Genomic DNA, 14558 nt, shown 5'->3' with positions numbered 1-14558 from the left:
GTTTAAAATGAGTGGGTTGATGCCTCTGTTAACATAACGGATAGGAGGAAGGTGACACCACATCGAGCCTCCTTTAGTTTCCTTTGCAGCTGGGAGGGAGAATGAGTTCCTCATTAACGTCATTTAAGAGGGCCTTTGATGAGCTAAATTACCCTTGTCTTTCCTCCTTATCGCTTCCCTTTATCTTTTGGAGAATAGGGATTTTCCGAACTGCACGCAACCTGGACAAATTATCTGTTGGTACTTTCCCCTAATATTACTCTAATCCCACCTACTTTTTATTTGCTAAGTTGAATGAACGCAGAAATGTCGGTGTTACAAATTCCACAGGTCTGCACTTGGGTTCAGCATCAGTTGCCACTCTCGTAGGTGGACCTCGCATCGCCAACGATCTGGAGTACACCGTTGTTACACAATATCTAGTTAAAGGGTAGCGTAACCCAGGAGTCATAACAGAACCCTTATTGTCAGTACTGGGCACTGTGATCCCACCCATGCTCCACCTGCCTTGACGGAAGGCGGACTCAAAAGCACTCGAGCAAGATGAGGGGCAATTGTAAACAACAAATTGGTTTATTTTACATAAAATATATGAATAAACAGAATTGAGTGTTCATAGCTAGATTCATGGAATTCCTACCACTTATTCATACAGTTAAAACAACAGAGACAACCTTGCTGCTGTTCTAGGCAAACACATATTTTTGAGCTAGCTGTCCCTATGCTAACTCGTCATATTTTCCTGTGTTACAGGCTGCATTCACCAGTACTTTGATCTGGAGTCTCTCTGCATGTATCTCTGAATGACTAGAAAAAGATATCTTGCTCTTGAATAGGAATGTGTGTGAACAAGAAGTCTTTTTTTGATTTAAATAACCTAAAAATTAGAGCTGGGCCATTCAGGGGTGATGTCAGGAAGCACTTCTTCACACAAAAGGGAGCGGAAATCTGGAACTCTCTTCCCCCCCCCCCCCCAAAAAAAAGCTGTTGAGGCTGGGGGTCAATTGAAAATTTCAAAACTGAGGTTGATAGATTTTTGTTAGGTAAGGGTATTAAGGGTTATGGAACTAAGGCAGAAAAAAATAGCTTAAAAATGACTATTCTCGCCGTTTCTGTATGGACTCTGTTGATCTCCCACCAACGAGACAGCAGGACATCGAGAGAACCCTATGGAAATTCAACGAGTCGCAGTATAATTTTAACCGAATGCCCGGTGGGAAACTAATGTGATCAGATCGGCCGCCCGATTTTATTTTCCATTATCACGCAAGAGAACAACCAATAAAGAATAGTCACAGTGGATATTTCTCGATAACAACAGGCTCCCAAGTTGTCAAAGACATTGTAGTACAATAACACTCGGGTTTAATAATATATTATATACATTAACAGTTAAATCGGCACTGATTCCAAGATGTAACATTCTCCAGCTATTATTCCATACAAATCAATATTGTTGATGTGTTATTAATACAATTCACGTCATCTATATTATTTTCAGTCATTCCCCAGTTAATTTATTAACAATTATATAAGATTGTGACACATCACTTCATAAAACAGACTTTGAACACTGGACGTGACCATATAAATAAAATTCTCAACCAAAATAAAAAGAACACAATCACCATTTTCTAGTATTCTCTCCATTTCTAAACAGTAAATTGAAAACACATTTACAGCACCAACAAAGTCACATTTAAATATTACGATATTTCCAGATGATTAACTGTCCCCTTACCCAAGGTGTTACTCAATCTAAAAAGTGCAGCAGGAACATACCTGATGCTATTTTATGATCTGATGTATTTTCACAGAAATATTTTGCATGGTTTCCTTGAAATTGTTTAAAAATGAGCGGGTTCCACCCAGAGCGTTAACTTTCCTTTTCATGTGCTGATTGGCTCCCTGCCCCTCCCAGCATTTTCTGTTTTGATTTCAAAATCCTGATATTTGCAGTTTTCCTTTTTATCGATTACTAAACAGTGCTCTTCCCTGTAAAATATAATCATAGAACGTATTTCTACAAGTAACATTGCAACTTTTGGAATTCAAGACTGAACTAGACTACTGAAACGTGGCAACAAAATTGAATTTAATCTCTCTTACATTTATTTACATTTTGTTAATGTCGAATGTCTAAACCATTAAACTAAACCTACTGGGTTCAAATCCTTAGAGAATGAGGAATCACTCACCTCCCCCCCCCCCCCTTTGTAAGATGGATGAAGACTTGCACGTTAATTAAATGTCTTGGGTTATCTCAACCATTCCATTGAGGTCCCAGGTTTGTTCACTGCTTTTATGTTTTAGAAAAGAAGCCAACATTCACTTCTAGTCCTGCCCTGTGATTTTTAAAGTATATGGCATTTAGAAAGAACTTGCATTAAAATAGCACCTTTCACAACCTCAGGACATCCCAAAGCACCAATGAAGTGTAGTCACTGTTGTAATGTAGGAAACATAGCAGCCAATTTGTGCACAGCAAGACCCCACAAACAGCAATGACCAGATAATTTGTTTTAGTGACATGGGTTGAGCAATAATTGTTGGCCAGGACATACATTTTACATACACCTGAGAGGGCAGATCGGGGCCTCAGTTTAACATCTTATCTGAAAGGTCAGCACCTGTGACAGTGCAGCATTCCCTCAGTACTGCATTAGGAATGTCAGTCTGGATTATGTGCTTAATTCTCTAGAGTGGGATTTGAACCCATGACCTTCTGATTCAGCAGTGAGAGTGCTACCCACTGAGCTATGGCTGACACCTTTTTACATATGGTCCCAGTATATCACAGCACAGAGAAACTCCAGTGTCACTACATAGAACAAGCTTTTCATATTGAGTTCCAAGCACAAGCTCATTTAAAAAAAATGTAATATTCGGCATTTTAAAGTCAAGATCTCAATTAAAGATTTCCTCCTTACCTGATAACAACCCTTGACCTGTTTGAGAATATTAGTACACTTTTTGTCACTGCTCATTATTACCAGATATATCGTGTTACATTCTGAGTTCTAATAATCCTCTGGTGAAAATAGAAATCTTTTATTTCCTCCTTCATTCTTTTACTGATAATTCTCAGTTTGTGCCCTCGTGTTACCAATTCTTCAACCAATGGAAACAGTTTTTTGTGATTCACCCTTACAAAGCCTTTCATAACTTTGAAAATCTCTATTAGATCTCCCCTCAACCTTCCCCAATAGCAACCACAAGGACCCAATGTTTCAAACCTTTCTTCGTACCTATAGCTATCTCATTCCTGGTCCAATTCTGTGAATCTTCACTGCCCCCATTCCATTGCTCTGATATAATGGGGTGCCCAGAACTCTAACCTTCCATTCCTGGTCCCATTCTATGAATCTTCACTGCCCCCATTACATAATTATGATAAAAAAATGTACAAAGAAGCTTTGCAAAATGACGCACTGCAATTTGGGGTAGGTATCATGGTGAGGTTCAATGAGCTTTATGACCGTTGTACCTGATACTGTGATCAGTCTGGAAGGGCATTAATGAACCTTGATTGCTTTTTCTAAGGTACATTAAAACTTTCCAAGTTGTGTAAAACATAAAAGAATAAAATCTGCAATAAGAGCTGGAGTTGACGCTGATGCTCTACCTATAATTGTAAGTAACTTTGAAGACTTGTTTAGTATTGATGTTTTTTCAAAGTTCTGTCGGTAAAACTTTCAAATTTATATACAAATTGGAGGCTAAATTTCATGATGCCAAGCTCCCAATGCTCAAAGGGGGTACAACAACAACTTGCATTTATATAGCGCCTTTAACGTAGTAAAAACGTCCCAAGGCACTTCACAGGAGGAGTTTTATCGGACAAAATTTGACATCGAGCCACATGAGGTATTAGGACAGGTGATCAAAAGCTTGGTCAAAGAGGTAGGTTTTAAGGAGCAACTTAAAGGAGGAGAGAGAGGTGGAGAGGTTTAGGGAAGGAATTCCAGCGCTTAGGGCCGAGGCAGCTGAAAGCACGGCCGCCAATGGTGGAGCGATGGAAATCGGGGATGTGCAAGAGGCCACAATTGGATGAATGCAGACATCTTGTAGGGTTGTAGGGCTGGAGGAGGTAGGGAGGGGGCAAGACCACGGAGGGATTTGAACACAAGGATGAGAATTTTAAAATTGAGGCGTTGCTGGACCGAGAGCCAACGTAGGTCAGCGAGCACAGGGGTGATGGGGTGGTCAAAGACAGGGCTACAATACTGTACCCCGATTCTCATGCCCATGCTCCCTATGAGTATGACTCCCTACTGGATTATGGAATTTACCCTTAAATCATCAACATTGTTCGATAACGTCACTAACAGTTTCAATAAATACATTTCTTGTGTCGGCAAAACACAACTGTGATGCACGGATCGTTTCTGAAAAAGTTATACATGGAATGAATCAAAGGATCAGTTTGCAATGTCAAGGCCCCATACCCATCCATATCTGGGTATCATTGGACTGTCTGAACTTAAGGAAGGTCAAACAAAATCTCTCCCCCAAAAAGCTGTTGAGGCTGGGAGTCAAGTGAAAAAGAGATTGATAGATTTTTGTTAGGTAAGGGTATGAAGGGTTATGAAGCCAAGGTAGGTAAATGGAGTTAAGAGACAGATCAGCCATGATTTAATTGAATGGCGGAACAGGCTCAAGGGGCTGAATGGCCTTCTCCTGTTCCTATGTTCAAAGATGCGAAAACCCCATTTAGCTCACCTACTTTGACCAAACCCAATCTTTTTGGTTTTAGTGTATAAATATCAAGCTATTGTGTAACAATAAAATAAACCCTTATATTTGGGGTAAAATGATATCGTTTGAAAGCAGTTTGAGGCTGCAATACAATCTGGAGCTTCAGGTGAGTCTCTTTTCTGTGAAGTTTTATTCTCATCAAGATAAAGGATACCCAGTGCTAGGAATGGACCATTAATCACTGTTGTATTTGGTGTCAGGTAAGATATGGCACAGGTTAGATGCCAGAATGGAGCTCCCTCATTTCCATTCCACAGACCCCAAATTCCAGGGGGTTGCCATTGGTTTCCAAGTGTAACTCCGGCAGGAGATGGGCAGAATCCCCCCTCCCCCCCCATGGACAACCATAACACCCCAGTCGCGCCGGGGGTCTGCTGCTTTTAGTAGTTTCCGACATGCCTTGCAAAGGTGGAAGCCATGCTTGTCATGGGCAAGGCACAGTGGGCCCCCAGTAGTGGGGGTCAAGGCCGTGGATGTGGTCTGGCCTCCCGACCAAAGGGAGAATAGCTGGGGTCAGGTGGGGGGAGGGGAGACTTGGGCAATCCCCCCTCCCCCCACAATGATGAGCAGATGCCAGATGGGGCAGGTGGGCACCGGAGAAGCTCCTGCTGCGGTCCTTGTGCCTGCCACGCAAGGTTGGAGCCCCCCACTGATCCCGCAAACTTCAGTGGGGTGGAGATCGCGGGTTTGGGAGGTGCTGTCGAAGAAGCCTTGGCGAGTTGCTGCAGTGCACCCTGTGGACTGTACACACTGCAGCCACGGTGCACTGGTGGTGGAGGGAGTGGATGTTTGAATTGGTGGATTGGGTGCCAATTTGTCCTGGGGAAGCTGTGCACATTCAAAACTGGTTGTAAGTGTGATGTGGGGACCATTCTAGCTGAATTCAAACTTCAGTCTGTGAAGTGATTGAATAGTGTTCTAATGCACTGCACCCACCCCAGTATCCTGAGGACCAGGTTAATTAGCAGTGTCCTTCCCCCAGTTTGAGTATTTTAGCCTCGGGCTGCCTCTCAGATGTTGGTTATTCTATACTACTAACCATTATAGGCAAAACACAATCACAATACACATCGATAAGACCAAGTTAAGCTGGTACAAGTAGGTATGAAGTAACACACCACAGTCCATAGTCACGTTGACTATAAATTGCTAAATATCTGTACAGGATTCACAATGAAAATGGTGATACAAAAGGAATCTTTTTGTACTTGTGAGGAAGACACCTCTTCATGAATCAGGCCATTCTCGGCCATTGCACACCACTGTTTCCTGCATTGCATGTATTGATTTCCTTCGGTATGTCTTTGTCAGGATATTATTCATCTACAATTAATAAAATGTCAATTTGTGACAAGCCTAACTCATTTTGAAAAGTCACATCTCACCCAGATGTCAGGCTTGGCTGGACACCATCTTTGGGGATACACCGGTGGCATCAAAGGAGACTTTCTTGGTGGAGAGGAACTGCTCCGCGATGTCTTCCAGCTCAGTGTTGAAGTGATCTGGGCTTCCATTGAAAGACTCCTTGATGACACTGTAATTGAGGACCACGCTGTAAGCGGCCGCTTTCTCTGGCCGTTTCTCCTCGCATTTACACAACTTCCTGAAGGCTGCTCTGAACTTCTGAGACATCAGGTTGTAAATGACGGGGTTGACGGCGCTGTTCAGGTAGATGCAGACTCGGCAGAAGAGCAGGACCCAGGGATTGGTGATGGGCTGGTTCAGGAAGGAGTTGATGACCACAAGTGTCCTGTACGGCATCCACAGTAGAGCAAAGAGGATGACCACCACGGCCAACATCTTGGTCACCTAAACAGCCAAACAGGAGAAAGGATTCTGTAGGCATTAATACTGACCTCAAGACCGCAAACTTTTACCAGTTTTCATTTCCCTTTGATTTTTGCTATTTACTGTCGTCCAAAAGTCATCCTAATACATTAAAGCTGAACCATTTTTTCAAGAGGTAGAATGTTATTGAGAAACCTACTTGCATTCTTTATATAGCCAGAATAACAGCAATCAGGGCAAATCAGCGTTTGTATATTTTACAACTATAGTTTCAAGACTGGGCCACCTTTATTCTTCTAATATATGTGAGCTGTGTACTGTATTGTTAGCTCTGCACCACCATTAGTAGGCCTGGCATTCAGACACCAGTTAGCAGAGGTTCACACATATATTTAGCTTAAGCACACAAACGCAGAGTTTTGCTTTTCCCCTGACAAAAGAGAGATGTGGAGTAGGTAGTATAACTTGGTTCTGCCAGCTGACACCACTATAAAAGTCGATATCAGTAAAAGTGACCATGAAGCTGTCGGATTGTCGTAAAAACCCAACTGGTTCACTGATGCCCTTTAGGGAAGGAAACCTGCCGTCCTTTTCCGGGCAGGGCCTATATGTGACTTCAGTACCACATCAACACAGTTGACTCTTAACTGCCCTCTGAAGTGGCCTAGCAAAGCCCTTATACCAGCAGTTCAAGAAGAAGGCCCACCACCACCTTCTCAGGGCAATTAGGGATTTCTTCACCAGCGATGCCCACATCCTGAGAATGAATAAAGAAATAAAAAGTAAGCAGTGAGGTTGAAGCTGAACAATATTGGAATGCTGGGTACCTTATTTTGGAAAAGAGAAACGGTACTGGCCATAGGGTAATTTTAACCTAACTCACTGGACGGGAATGCCATGGGATTGGGTGGAAGGCCAGTTTATTTAAGGAAGGATATACTTGCATTGGATGTGGTTCAGACAAGGTTCACTAGGTTGATTCCGGGTATGGAAGGGTTTTCTTATGAGGAAAGATTGAGCAGGTTGGGCCTATACTCACTGGAGTTTAGAAGAATGAGAGGAGATCTTATTGAAACATATAAGATTCTGAGGGGGCTTGACAGGGTAAATGCTGAGAGGATGTTTCCCTTCATAGGGGAATCTAGAACTAGGGGACATAGTCTCAGAATAAGGGGTCGCCCATTTAAAATGCAGATGAGGGTTGTGAACCTTTGGAATTCTTTGCTTCAAAGAACGGTGGAGGCTGAGTCATTGAATATATTCAAGGCTGAGTTAGACAAATTTTTGATCAGCAAGGGAGTCAAAGGATATGGGGAACAGGTGGGAAAGTGGAGTTGAGGCCAGAATCAGATCAGCCATGATCTCATTGAATGGCGGAGCAGGCTCGAAGGGACAAATGGCCTACTCCTGCTCCTATCACTTATGTTCTTTTACACCCCACCCAATATTACCCTCTGCTAACTTCAACGGAGAGTAAAACCAGGCAGGGTGTAAAACCAGCATTGCACCCGATCCTGTCAGTTTCAAGACGGGCGGGTTAGGTTAAAATTGCCCTCTGCAGCTCTCTGGATGAATATTCCTTTTAATTTATTATAGCAGATCTCTAATAGTGTCCCTCACAGTAGTCAGAAAATATGGTTTACCCTGAAACTTGAATTTGTTTTTTTGTGGTAAAAATCTGAACTATCCAGTACTTCGAATTAAGTCGTGTAAAAAACACGATGGCTTTCAAATTAATAGGAGTGAACGATATACTTTTTTAAAATCACAATGGAGGTTTATCAGCAAAGTATGATGGGAAAGTGTGACAGGAAGGACGTAAGACACAGCAAGTGTGCACTATAAGAAAGGATTTTAATGAGATGGTCTGAGATTCAAAGAAGCAACTTAGTTGATTGAAATCCAAAATTACAGTTAAAAGAGTTGCCTATGATATATTGTAAGAACAAACATGGATTGAAAAATATTAATTAATGGGACATGTCTTGTGCTGTAAATAAGCCTTATAGAACATAGAAAATGTGACGTACTTTTGTATATAATTGAGTTCAATTGTACAGTGAGTTTTAGTTGTATATGCTGCGGAAAATTATACGTGTATCAGTTCAGAGTTTACCGAACTTAACTTGACCCCCTTTCCTTAGCACTTCCATACTCAGGCACTGAAGATCAAGTCTGATGGATGAGTGGATGAACAAAAAAAAATGGAAAATCACAAATCACTGAAAGTAGCAACACAGGTTACCAAGGCCATAAAAAAAGCAAATGAAGCACTAGGGTTCATTTCTAGAGGAACAGAATTGAAAATCAGAGAAGTTATGTTAAACTTGGTTAGACCACACTTAGACTACTGTGCACAGTTGTGGTCTCAATATTATAAAAAAGATATAGAAGCACTGGAGAAGGCACAAAAAAGATTTACTAGGATGATATCAGACCTGAAAGATTATAACTATCAGGAAAGACTGAACAGGCTGGGACTGTTTTCTCTAGAAAAGAGAAGGCTGAGGGGTGATCTGATAGAGGTCTTTAAAATTATTGAGGGGTTCAATAGGGTAAACGTAGAGAAGATGTTTCAACTTTTGTGGGGGAGACCAGAACTAGAGGACACAAATATAAGATAGTCACTAATAAATCCAATAAAGAATTCAGGAGAAACTTCTTTACCCAGAGAGTGGTTAGAATGTGGAACTCACTACCACGAGGAGTAGTTGAGGTGAAAAGATGCATTGAAGAGGAAGTTAGATAAGTACATGAGGGAGAAAGGAATAGAAGGTTATGCTGATAGGGTGAGATGAAGTAGGGTGGGAGGAGGCTTGTATGGAGCGTAAACACCAGCATAGACCAGTTGGGCTGAATGGCCTGTTTTTGTGCTGTAAATTCTATGTATCTCTATGTAATATTCTGGTGTCCATGTCGACTGCTAAGTGGAAATTTTACTTCTCGCCTTATACATGACATTAGCAAACCATGCAGTTGGGAAAGTAAAGATCCTAGTACAATAATTGGTAATAACTGGCTGTACTTGCCTGTCTTCTAGAAGTAGCTGTGCTGCTGGATATTTTGGAATCGGCTGTTTTCAAAGTGAGTTCAGGGTGAGCAGACACACTTCTCCTTCGTTTGCTGCTCTCTGTCGGGTCAATGGGAATGGGATTCAGAAACAAAATTCTGCCAATCAGCCAGTACAGCACAGTGGCCAGAACCAGAGGTGCGACATAGAACAGAAAGAAATCTAGAAAATAAATGGGCAGGTAGAACTTTCTGGGGACCCTGTAGTCACATGCCACCACCGTCATGTCCTTGTAGATGTTCTGCTTGATGTCTAGTAGGAAGAACCACATCACACAATAGACAGAAGTGAAAACCCAGACTAGCAGGATGATCTTTTTGGCTCTGGAGGTAGTGCAGATAAATTGGGCTTTGATAGGGTGGCAGATAGCAATGTATCTCTCAATGGTGAAGGCAGTTATTGAACAAGAGGACACATTGATCCCCAGATACTGGAGATAGGTGATGCCGAGGCAGCCAGTGTAGCCATAAATCCAGGATCCATAGATGGTGTTGGTGACGTTGGGGAGACCTGCCACGACCAATACCACCAAGTCAGCTATTGCCAGGCTCACCAGGTAGCAGTTGGTGGGGGTTCTCATGTGCTTTGTGGTGAGGACCACCAATACAACCATGACATTGCCCATTATACCGGCTCCACAGATCAGCAGGATGAGGAAGATGCTCGCCACCTCGTACTCAAGGCTGTGCTCTGTCCTGTTCCCGTACGCCTTCTTCAGCTGGTCTTCATCGTAGTAGGTCAGGTTGTCCATTGTCAGATGATTTGGTTCACTTCTGGCCCGTGTTAATGACACAGTGCTGCTGCCGAGGAGGATCAGTGCACTGTGCACACTCCTGGTCCCTCCTGAACCACGATGAAGAGAAGGAGCAACAGTTAGGGGGGAAACAAGCTTCAGTAAGATTCATAAACTGCAAGGCTGTGTCAGTGTCATTCTCCTAACTGTTTTCCAAATCTATCTTATACAGAACAACATAAATTAAAGTGTCTATTTAAAGAAGCCTCTAACTTATATGCACTAATAAAATGATACTGTGTACAATATACCCCTAATGATACTGTGTACAATATACCACATACACAGGACAGGGCATCTAACTGAATTTAGTTGTACAGTAATCCTTTGTTTATTTATAACCAGACAAGCTTGAATGATGTGTGACAGAATAATTGACATACACGGGGAACTTTAACAGTCAGGATTGTTGTGATACCATTTGGGTGACCAGTGATAGTGGTGAATGACTAAACATCATCCAGGGTAGGATACAATATGATAGGGTCCTACCAGGATCTCCAGGGTGGGATAAGGTCTGTAGGATATGATAGGGTCCTATCAGGATCTCCAGAGTGGGATAGGGTTTCTAGGATATGATAGGGTCTCTAGGATATGATTGGGTTCTATCATGATCTCCAGGGTAGGATAGAGCCTGATCTTTTATAAACATCACTTCACAACCCACAATAGTGAGGTAAAGTGTAACACCAAAGAACAGGTTAAATATTTATCTGCATGTTAATCGTGTTGATTTAGTTAAAAAAATCTCACTCCTAACCTAGAGTAAATCGCGTTTAGAAAGTTGTATCTAGATATATAATTCAGACTGAGATCTCCTCTCTCAGCCCAGTTTGTAGATACCAGCCAGTGATGTTTTGGGGACTTTGTTGTCCTTAATTCCAGATCCGGATGATCTCCAACGATGAGCTCTTTTTTTCCGTCACCCCCATTTATTCCCCTTCTATCACCCGGTTTAACCTCCCATTAATCTCCTGACTTGACCATTTCAACATCATATCTCTTTACTCCTGATCTGATCACACTCCACCACCGCCTGTTTCTACCGATGTATAAATAAGAAATGAGCTAGTTCATGTGTACACACATAGACCCAGTTAGATCCCCGCAGCCCTACAAAATGTATAGATTGCATAGGTGAGTTTCCTCCTACCTTCCTGCTCCTCGCTGTAAGATATCGCTCTCCTCTTTGCATTTGTTTTTCGTTGAGTTTGCACTATTGGCTGCAGCAACGTTAGGAGACGGGCTGAGCTCGCTATCTTCTTCCTCCCTCCTTGTGGACTTGCTACCAGCTTCTCTTTTAGATCTTACTGCTGCGCCGAAGTGAGAACTGAATAAGGACTTGTTTCCACGCCTCCACATCCATTCAGTAAGAACTGTCCAACCGTTGCACAACACCAGCCGTTTATAAATGCAAGCCCCTTCTCACTGCTCTTGTGTCTGTGCACTTACACCGTCTCGGCCGAGCAAGTGACCAACTGGTAGATGCAACATTTCTAAACGCTCCATGTCCATTAGAAGTGTCACCTTGCACAATAGTTCCAAAAATATCGGGCAGAGGAATCACGATTGGAGTGAGAGAGTTGGTCGCAAACACAGTAACTGGCGTGTTTCTATTCCCACATCTTCTTGTTTACATTTAATCTGTTTATATAGAGTTTTTGCGCCATATTTTCCACTATTCAAGAAAAAAAAACACACCATACCACTCTCCAGGACCACAGCACATAATCCAGGCTCACACTTGAGTGTAGCACTGAGGTTGGTGCTACATTAACCTGAGGTTAGGGCTGCTTGTTCAAAAATAAAATCCCATAGTATCGTTGGAGGAAGAGCAAGGGAGTTCTCCCAATGACCTGACCAACATTCAACCCTCGACCAACATCATCAAAGATCCAGATTATCTGGTCATTTATCGTATTGCTGTTTGTGGGATCTTGCTGTGCACAAATTGGCTGCCACGTTTCCTACATTACAACAGTGACTACACTTCAAAAGTACTTCATTGGCTGTAAAGTATTTTGGGATGTCCTGAGGGTATGAAAGGTGCTAGAGAAATGCAAGTTCTTTATTCAAGGAAAATATTTGTTAGAGAATTAAAAAATTCTCATCATCGTGTTCAATTCCCTGTGCGATCTTGCCCCTCCCTATCTCTGTAACCTCCTTTAGCCCTCCAACCCTCCGAAAACTCTGCATTCCTCCAATTCTGGCATTTTGTGCATCACCCACTTCCTTCTCCCCACCATTGGCAGCAGTGCCTTCAGCCGTTTAAGTCCTAAACCTCTCCTCCTCTCAATCTCTCTTTCCTCCTTTACGACACTCCTTTAAACCTACCCCTTTGACCAAGCTTTTGGTCATCTGTCCTACTACCTCCTTCTTTGACTTGGTGCCCGATTACACAAATGTGAAGCCCTTTGGGATATTTTACTATGTTAAAGTTGCTATATAAATGCAAGTTATTGTACATTTCCATAATTTACAGCCACTAATAAAACTGTGAGAACATGCATTTTTGAAACCTGCCTGAGGATTCCATACCACTTGCGGTAACAGTTACAGTTTTAGGTTCTTTTGCACTCTAAGATGGCTCAACAACCTGTTAACAGTTTCTATAACCTACCCTTATGATCTGAAATCCCCCTCTTTCAATTTCTGCCCTCCCAGATTGCATGGACCTTGGGATTAACAATCATCCCCTATGTGATACAGCTATTAGATTAAGCATTGTCTCACACTGTGCTACCAGGTTTATTTTACATGGGTGGAAAATATTTCAAATATAGTTCAGTAATTCGACAGGCTAAGACCATTAGTGAAATTTATTTGGAGAATAAGATAGAGTTATAAAATAAGGTCAATTTGACTAATAATAAAGTATGAGACAAGCAGAATTTATAACATACAGGTCATCAGCTACACAGTCTGACATGAAATATGTGAATCTTTTTCCTGGAACATCCTTCCAAATCCAGCAAGAGTTAAAGAACCTTGTAGATAGGTCTTGCTTTTACCTACCTAATTAAAAGAAAAAGAAATGCAGACAAATTTTAAAGATATTGTCAAACAAAAATACAATAGACTAACACTTTGTGGCTTTAGAGAATTCCATGACCACTCTCTAGAATTCTCACTCTAAAACTCTCTACCTCTCCTTCTCCCTCTTCTTCCTTAAGACCCTCCTTAAAACTCAACTCTGACTAAGCTTGAGCAGTGCCATCTTTTACCTCAATGAGCACGTAAACATCAAAAATCCTAAACGTTTGAATAATTTTCATTCTTTTTCAAGAGACCAAAATAAACCACTTTGGATTATATCAATCCACAATTTGGTCAATGAAAAATGGCTGAGACTGGGACAACATGTATATGGAACATGGAATAATTGTTGGGATGATGTTGATGTATCTAAAGCTGAAAAGGTTGCTCATGAAAATGAAGAAGGATGAAAGTTTTAGTCAGTTTAGCCCTGGTTATGAATGATATTTTCAGCTTGGTAAATTATTGATCAAGAAATAACAGTACCATGGAATAATGCCACGAAGCAATCAATCAACTATAGAAAATGTTTCAAAACATACCCAACTGATTGCAAACAGGCTGTGTCACCCACTAAAAAGAAAAGAGCAACGGAGTCTATAGTGGAACAGTTGTCCTTTCCAAAATTTGGAGCTTGTTACGGAGTATGGGACATTGGAGGGAGTAAACCATAATCTTCCTTACACGGTGGATGGTGGTTCACTATTTTTCTCTGCTGCTGAACATAAACATTGTTGGTGAGTTGTAGTGGAAGTCACACTCACTGTGACACTCAGAGTGAAGCTCCCATGGCCTTGCTTACTGGATCAGAGGAAAGGGTAACTCTCGACACAGCACCATCAGTGGTGGGAGGACTGAAAGTACCAGTGTTAGCCATAAAAAGTAATAAAAGCAAACATTACTGTTACACTCTAGATGTTGACTCTAGATAATGTCACAAAAGCAGTACTAAATCATGGCAACAGGAAACAGGTGTGACAAACAAGAATTCTGAATAATTATATAACTAGTAAATTGCCGGTGACATTGCCCAATGGTCAGTTGATTAATTAACTTTTCCATTTACACAAGATGGTGACCTAGTTGGAAAAAAGACCTCAGAAACTCACTCCA

General features: G+C 41.7%; 1 protein-coding gene across 1 annotated transcript; it reads right to left on the bottom strand.

The window, feature by feature from the left end:
* Positions 1-6150: 6150 nt before the first annotated feature.
* trhra (thyrotropin-releasing hormone receptor a) lies at positions 6151-10367 on the bottom strand. The gene is made up of 2 exons (XM_067976562.1): positions 9576-10367; positions 6151-6567 (listed from the first exon to the last, which is right to left on the bottom strand). The coding sequence occupies exons 1-2, from the start codon at positions 10365-10367 to the stop codon at positions 6151-6153; spliced, it is 1209 nt and encodes a 402-aa protein (XP_067832663.1).
* Between the last annotated feature and the right edge of the window lie 4191 nt (positions 10368-14558).

Source organism: Heptranchias perlo, chromosome 3 (genome assembly GCF_035084215.1).
Source record: "Heptranchias perlo isolate sHepPer1 chromosome 3, sHepPer1.hap1, whole genome shotgun sequence".
In the NCBI taxonomy this organism is placed as follows: Eukaryota; Metazoa; Chordata; class Chondrichthyes; order Hexanchiformes; family Hexanchidae; genus Heptranchias; species Heptranchias perlo.
This window is presented reverse-complemented; position numbering and strand designations above follow the sequence as displayed.

Excerpts from the sequence above, each read along its gene's own strand:
- trhra (XM_067976562.1), bottom strand. The coding sequence starts at position 10,367 with ATGGACAACCTGACCTACTACGATGAAGACCAGCTGAAGAAGGCGTAC. Across the intron at positions 6,568-9,575 it reads CAGCTACTTCTAGAAGACAG|GTGACCAAGATGTTGGCCGT; the intron begins GCAAGTACAGCC and ends TTGGCTGTTTAG.